Source organism: Ciona robusta, chromosome 6 (genome assembly GCF_009617815.1).
Source record: "Ciona robusta chromosome 6, ASM961781v2".
Lineage (NCBI taxonomy): Eukaryota > Metazoa > Chordata > Ascidiacea > Phlebobranchia > Cionidae > Ciona > Ciona robusta.
In genome coordinates this window covers 3,443,754-3,462,564 of record NC_143240.1, presented here as the reverse complement: position 1 = coordinate 3,462,564, position 18,811 = coordinate 3,443,754, and the positions used below count along the sequence as shown (strand labels likewise).

The following is an 18,811-nucleotide window of genomic DNA, read 5'->3' as shown; positions in this document are numbered from 1 at the left end:
TACTGTCACAGCTTTTTGTCCCTTCTCTTTGCTGTTTCAATAATGTGATTTTCGAATAGAAAAAATGATGTTATTATTAATATTATAAAAGCAATTTTCACTCTATATGGTTGAGGTGTTTTCAGGTATCTTTGAAAATTTTTTCTTAAAAAGTTAAAGTATATGTGCCTTGTTTGTTTGGTTTCTTGGCTTCAAAAGGTCTTGAATTGTTTCAATTTCCAGAAGAGATTGAGAAAGAAAAGTCTTTTTATCTTCTTGTCCAAATACAGTTATTTTCAAAATTGTCAAATTCTTTTGTCCATAGTGTTCTTGTTTTTTAAAGTCAATTGGTATTTCAAAAGTTACAAAATAACTGCGAATATACAACAGTTTCAGCAACATTGAATTGTATTTGGGACACTTGCCCAATGCTGCAATACAAATGATTATGTTTGATAAAATTACACACAATTATTTCCAAAGAAATTGGGCAACGAAGTACAAAAATCTCAGGCGTAAACCAAACCAATGTATTAATAGATTAAACACTAACAATTGCCTGCTATTAAACTGCTGGATAGGAAATGTACTCGATTACTATGAAACAAAAAACCAATAACGATTTTAATTTTACATCAGAAACTGCTTAAATTTGCCCAATATTATTAGTGGGAAAAAGTTGGAATTGTTTAATACATTTGTTAAATGTAAAGTGGTAACATTTTCTTGGTAGATTTGTTTGGGAATAGAAAAACAATTCGAGACAAAAAATCGCGCAAGTGTGATTATTTTCCGAGTAATTTGAATCCTACGCCAGCTGACATTGAAACTTACTACAGTATGTACATCGCGTTATAGAAAGTGTTCAGGCCACTAGCTTATTCAGCAGGTTTACTTTCTTCCAAAACCCCGTTTTGGGGTAAAACACCCATCATTCTCGCCTGCAAAGCGGGGTCAACGATTTTAGGGTCACCCTGGGGAATTCCCCCACGCAGCATCATTAATTGGCTCATTGCCATAAACGCGTTTTGCTGCGCTATGTATTCTGGGGTTAATGGGTAAGCAGCAGGGTTTGCGATTACAGCCCCATTACTGTCCCCTGCCTGGGGCATAAGGGTAAGCCCAGGGACCATCGCACCTGGGATCATGGGGTTGGGAAGTATGGTTTTACCATCAGGCATTACATAGGGCTGCGACATTAGATTTTTGAAATACGCGAGTAGGGCAGGCTCTTGGATCATCTGCTGAGGCATCTCTGGTGTCGTAGTTTCGTGAGGTGTCTTTACTTCTTTCTTCTGAGGTTGTGTGTCCGCTTGTGCAGTGTTGGTTTCTTCCGTTGAGTTCTTTATATCTTCTTTATCATCCAGTGGTTTATGGTTAAAATTATCGGTTTTTACTTCCGTAACGGAAGTGTGGTTTGGCGTCCTATTATCATTAACCTCATAGACAACTTTAGCTGATTCTTCAGTTTTATTCGGCCCATTAAGCCCACCCTCTTGAGGTGTTACTGCAGAGATATGGGCCTTAATATCTGGGTCATCATCTACTGCATGACTGTCATGGTTTACAGGGGCACTTACACTAGTCCTGTCTTCCCATGCATTTACTGAAAGCTGTTGTTGGTTCGCTCCATCTTCTGTATAATCCATAGTTTCATACAAAGGCGTACCTGGAGACTTTGGCATATCTGACCCGCTGTTAGGAGTTACAGGCTGCACTTCTTCTAACGGAGTACCCGGCGATCTCTGGGGAGATGCGACTTCTTCGTCTTGGTTCTCAGATAACTCGCTGCTACCAGCGATGTTTTGAATCGTATTAGCGCAACTGGTCCTATCAATTTCAACTCGCGAATCCGTATCGTCGCGCTGCGCGTCATTTTGCGATTTTGTCACCCCGTTTTCGCTCATTTCTGTATGGTTTTCAAGTGGGGAATTAAGTGAGCAATTTACGCCGTTATTACCAGCATTGGTATTTAACTTTTCAATTAAATTCTTATATTTTTCCACATCCTGCTTAGCAGAAGAGAGTTGTTGTTGTAGAACTTTAATAGTTCCTTGCATTCCTTCTACCTCCTCATCAAGCTGGATGACAAACTCATTTAGTTCTGTAAAACATAAATGAATGTATTTTGTTATCCTCGCATGGCGGGGCCACGACAGTTGTCATAACACGAGTGTAGAGTTTTATACACCTCGTGCCTGCTTACAAGTTACCATGTATGTTACTTTGTGGGTGAGGGTGATTATTTATATTTTTTCTGTAAAACAGTAAATATTCACAGGGCTAAATATATAAGCAATATTAGCCCCATATGCATGTAGTATGCACCGATTAATGCTCTAGAACAAGTTATGGTACCATATGTAAATAGTTTTGGTGTATATCTAAAATGCGGTTGAACATTATTATTTTACACCAAAGCATTTGGAAACTGGTAGAGTAAAACACAGGAAACATACATACTGCTTTGTAAAATAAAGGAAATGGACACAACAATACAGCGACACAAAGTACAGGTGCACCAATCAGACTACAATAAATTAACAGTAGGCAATTTGAAATGCTTTAAAATTAATAACAATACAGTTTAAATGCCAGAATTCGCATGCGAAGTCGAATGCAAACCCATTACCGAGTTCCGCATGCGGCAGTGAAATCCGGACAAAAAAAGGACGAATTCCGGATACTGTGTACAGCCACCTTAACAGTGTAGAAATGCCAGGAAGGCCTGCCACCTCAGGTTTGGCGCTTATAATTCTACACACAACTCACCGTCTTGACTTGATTTTAACTCTTCACTGTATTTCTTCTGCAAAGCAAGTTCAGCTTCAAGTTGGGATATCTTGCCTTGTGAGATTTGTAATCCTAGGTCTTTATTCTCAGCTAGCAAGGTACGGCATCGCGACATCAGTTTTTTGCCTGTTTGGCTGAAGAGTGAAATATTGGTTAAAAAAATGATTTTATACTTGGAGCACGGCTGTAGCTTTTGATTGTTGTGTCTACAAACAAGTAGAGCTAAAGTATATATAATCGGCCTTGTTAATCAACGAGGTTCCTTATGCCAAATATAGCCTAAATCCCACCTCCTTGACAAGGACTCACCCACATAGAATAGCATACAAAATTCTGCTTTACCACTTCAAGTTTGGCACCTATTACTAAAAATACAGAATAAAATCCACATTTTGACCGTACCTGTCAGGGGTAAACTTCCATGCGCTAAGGTCACTGTTGGCTTGCTCCAGTTTATCCTTGGTCTGCTGCAGCTCTTCCCGCATCCTTCCGAACAGGAGGTTTACTCCAGGATCAAGACTTGCTTGCCGAAGACTCATAAGAGCAGTGTCTTCTTGAGCTTTTTTGATGTGGTTCATTTGAGCCTGTATATGTGTTAGGAGATCAAGGAAATAAAATTTAAGTAAGAAAACAGAGGCGTATGGAAACCAGATTTGGTACGAAAACTGTAGAAGATGTTACCACTATTTAAAACAGTTGGATTGAATAAATATTCATTAGAAAACACATAGAAATATAAGAACTAAAATGATCACACAAAAACTATCTAAGTAGAAAAATGTGTTCATATCGATATCATACAGATAAACATTCATTTAACTGAAGACCAGCTAGGGATGCACATTACAGAATAATTAGGTATTCTAGGATATCCTAGAATACTTTATTTCGAATCTAGAATTCCGAATCTAGAATTTCGAATCTTTTCATATTTATAGGAAAAAGAAATTTTACCCACAAAAGTCAGTTTATTGACCCTTTCATAGCAGCCTTGTTGGGTCATGAGCTGTAAAATGATCAAAAATTGTACTATTGGGTAGTTTTTGCGTCATGAAACGTATAGCAGGCTATGAAAAGACGTTACGAAACGTTTACTCTCGAAAGTCCCACAAACACAAAAATATTTTTTTTCAAAATTAATAAGTTTCAAAAATTGTTAATATAGTGTATGAGATGACGTGTAATGACGTCATTAAACAGAATACCGAATCCCGTAATAAGATTCGAATACAAAAGGATTCGAATCTCATGGATTCGAAATTCTGTAATGTGCATCCCTAAGACCAGCATAGAGCTGCAGCAGAAAATCAGCTAAAACAACTTAAAGTATGAGTTGAAAATCCAACTTACAGCAAGGTCCTGAATCTCTTGTTCTTTATTCGCTAATCTCATGACAAGAACGTTTTCCCTTCGACTTGATTCAGTGGCTTGACTCTTTTCCTTTTCATCTTCACCTGTTAGATGAAAGTGAATGAAAATGTCATCAAAGCAGTGACAAATTGGCTAATAATTAGTCAGTAAATGTGACCATATATTTGTAAATGAAAAAATAGTAAAGGCAACCACAATTTATCACATGTTTTTTGTGACCGTTTTTTTTTTTGTACCAGACCCAAGGCACATGGTATTAAAATGCGCATAGAGGCCAAAATGCTTCCACTATGTACAGATTGGTTCATTGTTTAACAAATTAGCACACATGTGACATGTTATAGTAAGCATATTTAAAAGATACAAAATTGCAAACTTTACATACTGGGGGTAAAAACTTAATTCTTCTTTCCAAAATCTGTTTTTACTACAAAGACCATGCTTGAGACTTTATTATACCACCAACTAAATACAGTACCTGTGTTTCCCAGTTTTGATTCCAAGTGTTCCACATACTGTTGTTGTTTCTGATACTTCTTGATCAAATCATCTTTTGATAAGTCGGTTAAATCTACTGATGATTTCCGACTTCGTTTTGCTGGAGGACTATTGTCCCCCATCTCACTTGTCTTTATAAATCCAAATGTATTCCATTACAAAGTTGTAGAATTTGATGTGAAATTGCAGAGTTCGTTGTGAAATTGCAGAATTCGTTGTAAAATTGCAGAATTCGTTGTGAAATTGCAGCAGGGATTAATTTATAAACAAAAAAAGTAAAATGGAAATTGCACATATTGTTAAATTTACATATATTGTACAGTGTAAACAAAATCAACTTTAAGCTAGCTGTTTTCAGTTAAAAACGCACACGTTTAATAAACCAACGTGTTTTCTGCATTTGGGAAACTGAAACTTATCCTTTGCCACATTTACTGTAACTTAAGGAAACTAAACATACGTTTTGAAATAATCAACTGTCTTGTCTCTTTTTATTTTTGTAATTTTGTAACCATAAGTTAAACGCGTTGGCTGGGATCTTTTGTTTGTTACTCTGAAGAAAAAACGCGGGTTTTTATTTCGCTTTGATTATCTCGCATAAAACAAGGAAAAAATAAACTTTTAAATTTTTTTAGTAACTGTATCATACACAATGCTTCATTCTGACTTTATATATGGCATTAAAACAATAAACATGATGGTAAACATTAAACATAACATAGACCTAAACCAGTAAATTTCCTCGAGCCAAAAATCACTGAACCACGACTGTTTTCTAACCGTTAGGTGGTGCTGCGTTCATTATTTTATAATTTTGGGGGAGTAGATAAACTTCGAGGCAAGATTTTAAATTATAGCTTATGACACTTCATTTTTGGCCACGATTTTGATGTTAAGATTTATTTTTAAAAGAATACACAAAAGCACTGCAAGGCACAAAACAAAAAGGCAGCGATTTCACAATTTCGGCAACGAAAGACGTATTTTTTTTCTGAATGGTAATTGAAGTTTTAAGCTGTTTTAGCACCGAAGAAACTTATAAAGGTTTGTGCATAGGACAATAATACTTGAAGAAATCGTCTCGAACACAAACAAAAGTCATACTGCTGTAAACATTGAAGAGATACGGTAAAAGTAAATGAATAAACTGCTGAAACGGTACTATAAGTAGTATAAATACAAATATAGGCGAAAAATGGATGACGGAATGTTATAAGAAGCCTGATGTTTGGTTACTGCTTCTAAATCTTTGATTTCTGTTACCGGCTACATAAATGCTGCCGGGTCAATAGTTTTATAACTGCATTGTCTCGCATTTGGACTCTTGAAGAAAGAAACAAAACTGCAAAGCGACTTTGAAGAACTTCTGCATCTTTGAAGATATTTTGAATCCGCCAGGCGGCAACGGAAAGTAGTTTCCTGGTAACACATTTCACGGGATACCTTCAACCCGATTGTTACTCAACAACAAAGGTTCCTGTATCTTGCCTTCGAACCTGTACGTGCGTGAAAATGCTCCGCCGCTAGATGTCGGCATTGCGACAAAAAGAGGGTGTCCAGTATGCGGACAATGTGTGGGTATGCATTCTTGAGGGGTGATGACGTCGGGTAGTTTGTGTTGTGACGTAACACAGGTTGCGCGATTGTCAATTGTTTGTTTCAATTGATGTTTTGGCGAAAGCGCTAGAACATAGTGGGAACATTGTCGCCATGACTGCATGCTCTTTTTGGACCACACCCAGAATCCTGGAAACATTGAGCTCGTGTTATAGATTTCCGGAAGAACTTGTGTAATATTGGGTAAGGTAGATACTGTATACACATATAAACATTGGCCAACATATATTGAATAGGAGATTGAAGATGCCATTTTAGGCAAATATATAACTTATAATAGACTAATTGTTTGACTTGATTTTGTTCGGTCACGTATTTAGTTTATTTTTACCTGTAAACACTCCAATGACGAGCTGCATTAGAATCCGGAGAAAATAGATCGTAGCACTTGGTGTGACGTTTCGATTCTGTGCCCAGAGCCTGGAGAATACGATGTTTTTAAGATACGTTTTATTCTACACGGGAGAGGTACTACAGCGAAACATGTCATGCGGAGACCTGAGATTTTAGCCAGAGTTGGCCAATCACCCAATTTTAGTAAAATGCTCTTGCATAGTTACCTTCTCACTGCGTGCTCGTAAAAATAACAGCCAATCACAATCGACGCAGGCACAATATACAAGACAGAGAAGACTCCGATTTTGACCATTAGCCGTTCCAGTTTATCGGTTTTACTCCCTTCTTTTTCCATGTAGGATCTAAAGTAAGAAACCATTTAAAATAAATCATAAAAAATGTGACACCCACAATGTTAGCAACGTCGAGCCTCGAACCCTAAACCTCTAAGAAAGCGCTAGCGTGGGATTCGAAGACGTTATATAACTCTGGAAATATTCTTTGTTTACTATACATTGTGACACTGGGAGCACGAAAACATGGACCATTTTACCCCAACCTACTTTATTCCGTTAACAAGCATTGACCTGAATATGGCTTGATTTTTGAATCGCTATATTTGAAGACAGTTTGCAAATCGTCCGTGCAAGCATTAGCTCCTAATGCGCATTGTTGCGGATAGACGATTTTGTTCGTTAAGAACCACAAGCGCTTAGCGGCTCGTTAGCAACCCGTAGAAGGTCACGTGCACCGAACGAAAAATAGGAATTCTTATTAACAACAGAGGACTTGAACCGTGAAACTTCGACAAGATAATACGGACACGAACACGAGGTGTAAGGTGTCACACACACCGGTTCGTACGAATAGGTGTGAGAATAATCTCTCTAAAATATCAGACCAAATTGAAGTTTAACGTGCTCTTAATGTTTCACCCTTTCCGGTCCTCTAGTATAGGAAACGGATATTACAGTCTTGACCTTTGACTAAACTCTTTCAAGCGTGACCATGACGTAAAATTTCGTCACGCATGACTGGAGATGGAATTTTGCACTCGAGACGAAAAAGATTGAAATAGACAAGTGTTTATGCCATGAGTCTCCAAACGGGATTTAGCAATGTTTGCCTATCGCTAACGGGTACTAGTACGGATAAACACCAACGGGCTCGTAAAAGGTCGAAATATTTGCCGTAAACTATCGAAAACAAGCTGATTTAGTGTCAGGATCGATTTGAACATTTATAACGCCGTACACGCCTAGTTTTCCTCGATGAAGGAAACCAGAAACGAGTTTTGCTTTTATTATGGCGGCTTGGTATTCGTCGAGATTATCAACTTATTTAAAAGGCCTGGAAAATCTCAAGCCAACGAGTTGCAATATTTGACTCGAGTAATTAAACGCAAGTACATATAAGCGGAGGAAAAAAACGCTTTGGAAGTGGTTTAGATTTTCCCTTGGAGTCCTATATGCACACCATGTATTATTGTACAGCTTGTTAATGATAACCACTTACAAAGCTACATACGTGGTAACTCGTAAGCGGACAGAGGGTGTATAGGACAGTCACTGTGTTGTAATGATTGTTGTTGCCTTGCCATAGGAGAATAAATAGGTTACATTCATTCAGTCTATATACTAGTTTGCAGCAATTAAGCACCTTGCCGAAAAAGTTTTATATTAACAGTATAGGGCATCGAAGCCAACGTCTTTTAGTTACAAAACTCGTTATAACTCTATTTCCATGGCGCCGTTCCATAACTTTAAAGAATTTTCTGCTAACTTACTTTATCCTGAACAAACTGAAGAAACCAGCCAGTAAGAAAGACGTCCCGATAACCAGATAAGTGAACAGTGGAGCCAGAACAAAGCCAGTCAGTGCGTTCATATCTTGGTTACCAACGTAACACATACCAGTTAATTCGTCTCCGTCCACCTAGAAAAAAGGTCAAAAGATTAGAAAATTTTCCTGAAACTGGGAAACTGAATGAAAGAATGTAACTCATTTATGCGAGCAATGAAAGTCGTTTTAACATGGGTGTTCTGTTTCATACACCTCATACCCGCTTAGGGGTTACCACGTATACAACTTTGTGGGTGATAACTTTCAATGTATGGCTGACAATTTTGACAACCTATAGGGAACCATTGGGTTGAAGCAATTGTCGTGTATTGTCTAAGGTTAGCTTCTAACAACGGTAGAAGTAATAAGCCTCGATCCGATAAACTGTGAAAAAATTTCTTTGAGAGAAATTTAACTTACATGACGTAATATCAGGATGATGACGATTTTGATCGATGGGATCGACCACGCCACCAAGTGAAAATATGAACTATGCCTCTCTATCGCCTCGTGTGACCACTTCATTCCTGTCGAATATTTTTACTTTTGAAATATGAGAACTTGAACAGAATGCATAGGGAACGAAATATATAAGGATAAGTAGTGTATGACTGTTAAAGAAGTGTTGTTATTTGTTGAAACGCGATCAGAAAATATTGGATATTATGGGCTAACGATATCCATATCCACGAAACTATACATCAAACTGGCTTGAAAACATTGTTAAAGAGTGCCAGAAATATTCGCATACTTGTGGCTTAGGTACCATGTGCAGACAGTGTAGTCTGACGACTGTTAGTCTGGCCAAGTTGGGACACTTTCGCATGTTAGAACATCTTAAAATTACAGTCACGGTTCATACAACAGAATCGCCACGGTCGGTGGCAAGCTATAGAGTTCAAAGCCAAGCGGTTTCGGCGAAGTTCAAACAACCATTTGCAGGAATTCCAAATAAACCATGTTTACACTCCGTGTGCAAAGCGTTGAAAATTGGGGTAAACGATAAATAAAGCCTTGTTCGTGACTTAAGAAGAATAGAAGACGCTTTGGGTTAAGCAGTTCCTTTTATTACTCGCTATAAGAGACCTGTATAGCCAACAATTTAGTAAAATTGCGATAAAGAAAAATTTCGAAGTATTTTTTAAGTAACACCGACGAAAATTCAAAAAGACGACACCAAAACCGGCTACAAAAGTACCGCCAGTTACAAACATGTCAATTAAGGCTGATACATTGTCGGTGCTCTGTCTTACCGTTACAGGATTGTCCATTTTTAGGGGATTACTTTCAGTTTATACACTGCTGCAATGGGATTACCTACTTACAGTCGAGATAAGCAAATGTAACTTGTGTGCAATGTAACCATGGGCGTCCAGTTAATTAGAGACCGAAATGTAGGGGTGTAACAGTATCCGTTGGCACAGGCCCAAAATGAGCCACAACAGGCTGTCCACTTGTCCGTGTACAGGCTGGGTCAATACAGCTGAAAAGCCCGAACGATTCGGTCGGTTGCATTTGAGAAGATGCATAAAACAGCATGGGTACGAGTGAAAACGTATGTCGAAATTACGTAATGCGAAAACATGCTTGCAACTTTGCAAGTTTTTTTTCAACGCGGCCGTTAAGTTAATGCCTGTTTGCGGACGTGTTGCTTTTGCTGAGCTGTTAAAACCATTCAACGAGTAAATTAGGCTCATTCCTTTAGTTGTTTTTATGCGGCCAATGTAAGCATACGCGAATCGACCGGTTAACAGCCTCGAATTAACGTTATATGACCAAAGCTTCGATCATACAGAACCGCTAGGTACAAATGTACACAATAGCGTTTTAAGACCCATATAACAGCGTTGGGAATTTTAGCAGTATATTAGTTGGACAGTAATTGGCCTAAGTAGGCTCTTTGAACTGATGTGATGTCACAGTTTACACTTTGTGACGTCACAGAGCCGGCGTTTGTGATGTCAAATTTACAAACCCGAATTCCCGTGTTGTATTTTTAAGTGTTCGAGAAACTATTTTGGGCTTATTGCCGTGGTATGTAACTCCCAAACAAAAGAGATATTGTTGCGCGCCCGAACCCCTATTGTTAGGGGACAGTGACATCACAATAACACAATGTAAATTACACATCGCGGTAGGGCATCACATCAAACAAGATTTGGCAAAAACGGCGCAATTTTGCACCGAAAACGGGGCAAAAATACCGAAATACAAACTGACCCTAAAAACTTGTTTTTGGAAATAAATGGAATTATTTGTCAAAAAAAGTTCTTTAAACTTATTAAAAATTAATTTATTTCCAAATAAATGGATTTTTCTTAACAACAAAGTACAACAATTTTGGGGGGGAAATTAAATTATTTTCCGAACAAACGGAATTAAGGCCCGTGTAAGCACAACAGACCGAGCGTATAGGACCTTTACTTTCTAGTGTCGTGTTTTGATAGGTATTTCCGTCCGTCACGTGACGTGTAGGCCATGTGTAACGAAGCGTAACCGACAAAGCGTCGACACTTTCCCGCTACGGAAAATGTCAACTGTGGTTGGAAACAGATTACAGGCTGAACAAAGAGCTCACAGTTCGTACCCGTGTATTGGGCACGTAATGGGATAAGTTATGCGTTGGGCACCTAATTCTTTTCAATAAGAGACTGACGATGCCATTTCAGGCGAAATATATTTTTTACAGAATACACTTTATTCTTATTGGACTTGATCTTGTAAAACTTCCTATATTAAATGATTTATGTATTGGGCATGGGGACGTAAAATTGGGTTCAATTTTTCAGTAATATACCGCAATTTTGGACACGCCCTTGTGTGTGTGACAGTACAGTAGAGGGCAGAACACTGGGTTAGACATGTTCGGTAAATAGTTCCTGCCGTTCAAAGTTATGAACCTTTAGTTAAATTTAAAAATGCTACGTCGCCATTTTCAAACGTTATATTAGTAGATAAATTTTTAAAAAATTAACCAACTATTAGTGAAGTTATGAGCGTTTTTTTGTGAACACCTGTTCCAGAATGCATATTTGGATTTCTCCACAAAGGGTTTAACTCAGCACCCGCAATTTTAAAGAGGTTTTACACCCAAAGCCTTTTCGATCCGTTTAGAAATTACCACAAGGGTACTGTCTAGTTGGGCAAACAGATATTGGCGACGTTTCGATAAGACAATCTTGAAAAATGAGAATAAGACGACAAAATGAAAGGAAAACAACGATTTTTCAAGCTAGCCTGACAGTTCGTAATCATTGTCAAACAAATACAGGTTGTATAATAAGTATTAGGCGTTAATACTCAAACCGCTGTGTTAATTTCAATGAACAGAGCCATGTTCTATTTCGATAACAATAAAGCTAATTCAAAACCAAACAAAAAAATGATCAATAATAAACGAGTTAGTTGACTTGTGCAAATAACTTGACCTAATTAGTGATATTTGCTAACGACTGTTTAGGAAATGGTAAAACATCCTCTTTAGTTTGACATCCCTGTGTTAATTTGACTTTAATCTCACGTCTATGGCGTTGAACGTTGCCCGAAAAATAATCACAAACAAAGTACTTATGTAGTAACTTATAAGCGGAGCAGCGACAGTCGTTATAACACGGATGTTCTGTTTCATACACCTCCGTTTACATTTACAAGTTACCAAATACGTATGTGTTATTATTATTTATTACCCATATATTTAGACAACCCGTGGTAACCCGTGGTAGGAACCACTGGGTTGGAACAATTCCGTTAAGTGCATTACCCACATGTTTTAAATGCTGTTTTATTTCTGTTAGCGGTACAGAATGACAGCGTGCCAGTAACATTAATTTATCGGCTCTGTTCTTATAAGTACATAGTGGCTATGAATCATTTGTACCTGACAGTTGGCAAACAAAAGCGACTGGCTTGTTTTTTCTTAATTTGCTGGTTTAATCATGGGGCTATCAAACTGTATACATGAGAGTCCACGGACATAAAAACCAGGAGAGCATATATAAAATAAAAATAATGTGAAGTACTTTAAAATAAAATGCGCTTAAAAGTAGCTTATGCTTGGAAAACTAAAAAAAAAACTTGACTAAATTTTATAAAATTAGTGCGCAAATATTTTTAAGAAGACTCTTATAAATACACGCTGCTTAGGGATTTAAAAAGGCGGGAATTTATCGTTGTGACGTCACAAATTTCCGCTGTGACGTCACAAGCTCGTGGTTTATTTGAATAATATAAAACAACAAAGTCAAAAGCAATTCAAAAAGACAAGTGCCAATAAAAAGGCAGGGGTTCTATACCGGTCAATATTTTAATTAATCTGCAAGACACTCTCAAGCTAACAAAACACACAAAATGATAAGAACACTCAAGACGTCGTCGTAAATAGGCAAAACCTCTTAACCCATTCTTGCTTTAAAAATTGGAGCCAAAATTCCCTATACTGTACTAGATATATAGACCAAGCGAGAAAACGGAATCTAATTTAAAATTGCCCTTCATAAAAGCGAAAGTAATTGCCCAAAACCACAAAAAGTAATAAGCTTTAATCTATGGAGTTAGTATGACTTGAAAAACGCAGAAAATTACACTGGATTTTTTTAAAGCTGTACTTCAAAGAAAAAAAGGGGGGGGGGTATAAAAATGACGTAATGTTACTGTGTCGTATATCCAGGTGGTTATGGGACAGTGTATTATTACTGGGTTATTTGAAAATGGTTATTATGCGATATTGGCCCCCTAAAAATATGCTGTGTTAGTTTTAGCCCCTCTGAGGGTAATTCAAATAAACATTCTGAAACAGGTGTTCACAAAAATGTTTATAACTTTACTTAGAGTTAGTAAAAGCCTTCAAAATTTTATTTGTTTCGAGGAAAAATAAATTATCCACCAATATAAAGTTTAAAAAGTGCATGATATAATAGGGGGGTAAAATGGAAAATGAATATTTACACAACCATATGACTGTAACCCCACGACTCTCAAAGAGCTTTGTTAATAGTTGCTGAAAACACGATTAGGAAATATGGGATTTAGTTGCTAAAACGGTATCCCATCTTACCCCCAGGTACTATATAGCATTTGTAATTCTTTTTAAGCCTCATTTGGGCGTTCGGGTTTAGGTCTTTGATTTTGCGGGTGGGCTTCTAAACTAGTATGAATCAGATAAGCTTGTAATTATGACGTATATAAGAACTGACAATGAATATGAGTCACGATAAATCACATGGAATAAAAAACGACTCCAGAAAATACTCCTAAATTTTTGGTTCGGCTTTTAGAAACAGACTGCGCTACTATGTATTTTTACTACTTTTTCGTATTCGCCCAAAATTTATGCTTCGAACCCGCAAATTATTAAACTTATGTTGTGACTCGTAAGTGGGCCCGAGGTGTATAAAATAAGATAACCTTGTTATAACGACTAAGTTACCCCGCCACACAAGGATAAATAAGTTACATTCATTCACACCCACATATATATTACATAATCTGCTACCAGGCATATTACACTTATTTTCTATAAAAGTTCTTCTAACATTTAAATGCGTACTGACGTTTCGTCGTATTATACAGGTCGTTCTTACCAGGATGAATACATAACATATAATATGGTGGGGGAAGATGGGACACTTTTGTCACATAATATCTAAATATCCTGATCATGTTTTAAACAATCAACAACGATCTATGGGAGTTGTGAGGATATGGTTTCATAATTCTTTGAACTTATTCTCACCTGCTGCCAAGAACCAAGTCAAAGTCAAGATGACCCACCATAAGTAACTAGCCATACCGAAGAAATAAGACAAGAGAAATACAACGGTACACCCAGTGTTACCCAAGCCCTCCTGTAAAGAACACAATGTGATTTTAAATGTACGGTAGGGTAGGAAAGATGTGACACCTTCGGCACATGATATCACATACTGTAAACACTCGTACTAAAAGCTAACGGGAATATGAAATCACCTAAATATGTCAAACTTAACGTTGCGCATCGTATCGCTCAGTTTCTTTTGCTAAACGCATGTTCAATTTGGTATAGTAGGGTGAGGGGAGACGGAACACTTTTATCACATAATATTTAAATATTCTGATCGTGTTTTAAACAATTAACAACGGTTTATGGGAGTCGTGAGGATAAAACTTCATAACACTTTAAATGTTTTTGTTTACTATTTTCTAAAGAAAATGGGCTAATACACATGGACACGATTTTTTTAGGCAATAAAGATACAATATGTATTCTACCTTTATCAGAAACATTTCCCCTTCTGTGTTTCTCTGGCAGGAAATATTGTTTCGCCCAACCAACAATCGTAATATATACGATATACTGTATATGTTGTAGCACATAGCTATTAAGATAATGGGCCTCTCAGGGTACCTGAAAAAAATTAGAACTTTACCAAGATGTATGTACGAATATAACCTCACTTGGCGGGGCAACGACAGTCGTTATAACACAAGTGTGATAAAAATGTGTTATAATTTAACTTTGTGAATTTATAAGTTTTAAAATTCATATCAGAAGCTACAATTGTAGAAAATTAGTAAAAAGGTACAACATGTGTAGGACTGTATGGTTAAGTGAATACCGTTAGAACACAATACCTCATATTTCCCAACGGTGTTTTTAACAAATATTTAACAAAATTGGGGAAACGGACATAAAATGAACTTTACAATTCAGTAGCACCAGCTTGCGAACTGGCATTCATAGAATTCTTGTGACCCTTTACTATAATAAGGGCTTTGGATTATCACTGCAAGCCAGCGGGTGGCCATGTGATTTATGATCTAGTTATTGCTACCACGCTGTTTATCCCATCTACACACAATGTTTATGGGTTAAAACTAATGTAGATTACTGCATAAGCTGGTGTGTTTAATTAGTAAGGGTCAAGAAGAGTTATTCATTTCGCAATAAAAGTAAAAAGGCGGTGATATAACATAAGATTCGTTAACAAATATTACTATAATTGGTGCTAATGACAGGCATATACAGTAGGATGGGGAAAGATGGGACACTTTTTAACTCTATTTTCTCGTCCTATTTAGTAGTAAACAAAGAACATTCAAAGAAATATGAAACTATGTCTTCATGACTCTCATGGACCGTTGTTAATTGTTTAATATACGATCAGGTTATTTGGACAGTATGTGCTAAAGGTGTCCCATCTTCCCCCACCCTACTATATATATAGAACTGAAATATATCATTTGTCATTATTTTGCAGCTAAAATTTAAAGAATATTAAACCATTTATCATTTCTTGTAGTCTACCGCAATTATATTGCGCTTATGCAAGTGCAATCATTTAACGCCACACGTTAAAGCGATTTAAGACATTTTCACCTTTTGCTGGAACTCCCTATGGGATAAAAGGGACTAACAAAAGCATTGCATTCTGTCCATAAGAAAATAAATGAATCAATGAAACTTATTTATCTTTGCATGGCCGGACACACAAACAACAGCGTTGTAACACGGATGTTCTGATTTATACACTACGTGCCCGCTTACTAGGTACCATGTATATGTGACGCAGTGTAACTTAAAAACGTTCCCATCATACATGAATCTATATGCACCAGACATAAGTCATAAAAAAGATTTGAGACTATTACATACATAACATGAATGAATGTAACTTACTTTATCCTCGCCTGGCCGGAAAACAACAGTCACACGGGTTTAACACATCGTGCCAGCTTACGAGTTACCATGTATGTTACTTTGTAGGTAATTATTTTATTTTATTTTTTTATTTAATTCTTACTTATTTCATCGAAAAAGGGCATTTATATACCTGAACCTGGACGCATCTATAAGGAACGTTAGCACTGTGAAGACAGTACTGATGAAACAAACTCCAGAGCAAACTCCCATCCATAGATCAGCGAACTCTTTATCTTCTGTTGAGAACATTCCCTGTTGGTATCCGCACCTCCACCCGCAGCCTTCGTTGGATTGGAGGCTTATTTGTGGCTGTCTGTGACGGGTTAAATCGTTAAAATGTTAGGCTTGCGTGTAACTGCGTATGAGTGTGTTTATGTATGTAACTTGCGTTATTTTCGTGTGGCTGGAAAACGACAGTCGTTAAACACGGGTGTCTGGCTATGGTATTGTGTTGTGTAGGGTAAGATGGATACCTTTAGCACATAATATACAATGTTTATCGCGTTTTTAACAATTAACAACGCTCTCGTGGGAAAACGGTTTTATAATTATGTAAATATTCATCTTTGTTTTCTACCAAATTGGACGATAGAAGTTTCGTATATAGATACAACATGAATGACATTCGAACGCCTCGCATAGCCACTGTCGGGTTATATATTTTACCATGGTCAATAGTTATGAGATAAAGTTTAGTTTCAGCAACATACTACTACGTACCTGCAATAGCTTCGTTTTATCTTCGTCGGTCGAATAAGAGGCTGTTCGTCTTTCACATGCGGGTGAGTGCCTGTCATACACATCATGTTCTGTTTGTTGTCTTTCGGAAAATTGGAACAATTCAGTATTTCCGGCCATGGATAGCCAAAGGACTTGAGTGCTGGTAGGCAAAGTTTCTTTATGGAAAGACACATTCCTTCGCAAGGGCCTATAGTGCGTTCTAACCCGGGCTCGCACATTGGTAAAAATGCAGCACAAAGGAACATCGGTAGCTCACTGGAGCAATTATATTGTAGAAGAACTTGGTAGGAGTTTAGTTCTATCCCGGCTTCAGTTTGCCTGTATTGGCCGAATCTGTTCGGCATTCGGGTTGCGTTGTAGCCGAGTCCTTGGCACATTTTAATTTGAATAGGCTCGCATCTGTTGTCGTCTTCATCGAAAATAGGATCGCTTGGTAGCCGTCGGTCGTATTTGCTTGTTGGCAGTTTGTAAGATCGGTTGCTTGAGACGAATTCTGCGGCTATCAGGGCCGTCAAAACCAGGCGGAAAGCAACAAAATAAGTCGATGTCTGTCTAATCTCCATGTCCAATTATACAATTTTACTTAGCACTCAAACAACCTGTAGGAAACACAGTTTTAAATATATGCCATAACAAAGTATATACACAAATCTGCAACAAATAACCCTTTTCTCAATTCAAAGTAAGATAAAATAAATACATTAAAACAACAACGCGCTTTTCACTTGCAAACTAATTTCCTAAACGCAAAACTAAATAAACCTGTACTAAGACAACGTGCATTGGAAAAAGGTTGATCTTTACTAAACACCCGCTGTTACCAGGTGTATGCCCTACTGTCTTATCATCTCACGCACTGTAGTAGGGCATACTGGGTTGGAGAACGTGTAGTAGGTCGGGTAGATGGATACCGTTAGAACATAATATCTCATATTTCCTAATCGCGTTTTTAACAAATAACAACGATCTTAACAGTGGTGAGGATACGGTTATGTAGTTCCTTAAATATTCTTTGTTTACCACCAAATAGGACGAAATAAGAGAATGAAAACGTGTTCCATCTTACCCCACCATATATTATGTTATTCACACCTAAACTTGTATGCTCCCATCCTTAGCATTGGTGCAAATGCGCGCGCCGTAGAAAAGAGAATAAAAACATGGGAATATTTTACCTTAACCTACTATGAGACAGTTGATCCTTACTTCATACACTGGCTGCCAACACTTTCGACTTGCTTTGTATTTAAATAGAACCAGCTCGTCCTCTTTTCTCTACGATCTGCAAGTGTTACGTCATAATAGAAAGTGATTATCAGATAATGCAATTCGCGGTCGCGAGTTTCTGCAATTGTTATCTGTGGCGTCACAATCTCTATTGTTTACGAAACAAAATGATGACGTCAAGTAACGGAAACGATAAGCAATCTTTAGTTTGCAGAAAGTCTCAAAATCAAATCAAAATATTTAATATAGTACTGTTGGGTAACATGGATACCGTTGGCACATAATATCCCATAATCCCCAATCGCGATTTAATAAATAAACAACGCTGTGTTAGAACCGTGAAGATACATATATAGAATTCTGTAATAAAGCTACAAAATTTCACTGAAAAATTATAATTTTAACAAAAAATAATGAAAATGAATTTCATATAATTTCGTCATCGTTTCCGCTTGGCCACGTAAACAAAGCCAATTGTGACGTAACGAGCCATAATTTACGTTTACGTATCGAACCGTGAAGTAACCAAAGCAGTTTTCGCGAAAAAGCGAATTTGGTGTAACACCACTAACCAGTTGAAAATACCGCAGCGACCTAAAATACTGGTAACATCAAACGCTATCTATTTGACAGTAATAACCAATTTATGGGACATGACGATAGATAAATAAGCCAGAGAAACTTAGATGGTGTAAATTAATCCTATTTCAACGTGTAAAACAATAAAAC

General features: G+C 37.3%; 2 protein-coding genes across 2 annotated transcripts; both read right to left on the bottom strand.

Annotated features, from left to right (window-relative positions):
* Positions 1 to 369: 369 nt before the first annotated feature.
* Positions 370 to 4,904, bottom strand: LOC149735026 (uncharacterized). The gene is made up of 5 exons (XM_089879544.1): positions 4,622 to 4,904; positions 4,123 to 4,226; positions 3,175 to 3,356; positions 2,752 to 2,906; positions 370 to 2,083 (listed from the first exon to the last, which is right to left on the bottom strand). Exons 1-5 carry the CDS (start codon positions 4,761 to 4,763, stop codon positions 858 to 860), a joined length of 1,809 nt encoding a protein of 602 aa, XP_089735670.1. The 5' UTR covers positions 4,764 to 4,904; the 3' UTR covers positions 370 to 857.
* Positions 4,905 to 5,512: 608 nt separating this feature from the next.
* LOC149735025 (frizzled-4-like) lies at positions 5,513 to 18,475 on the bottom strand. The gene is made up of 10 exons (XM_089879543.1): positions 18,031 to 18,475; positions 16,835 to 17,454; positions 16,245 to 16,427; positions 14,683 to 14,818; positions 14,168 to 14,279; positions 8,857 to 8,963; positions 8,381 to 8,529; positions 6,819 to 6,956; positions 6,590 to 6,678; positions 5,513 to 6,387 (listed from the first exon to the last, which is right to left on the bottom strand). Exons 2-10 carry the CDS (start codon positions 17,416 to 17,418, stop codon positions 6,074 to 6,076), a joined length of 1,812 nt encoding a protein of 603 aa, XP_089735669.1. The 5' UTR covers positions 17,419 to 17,454; positions 18,031 to 18,475; the 3' UTR covers positions 5,513 to 6,073.
* Between the last annotated feature and the right edge of the window lie 336 nt (positions 18,476 to 18,811).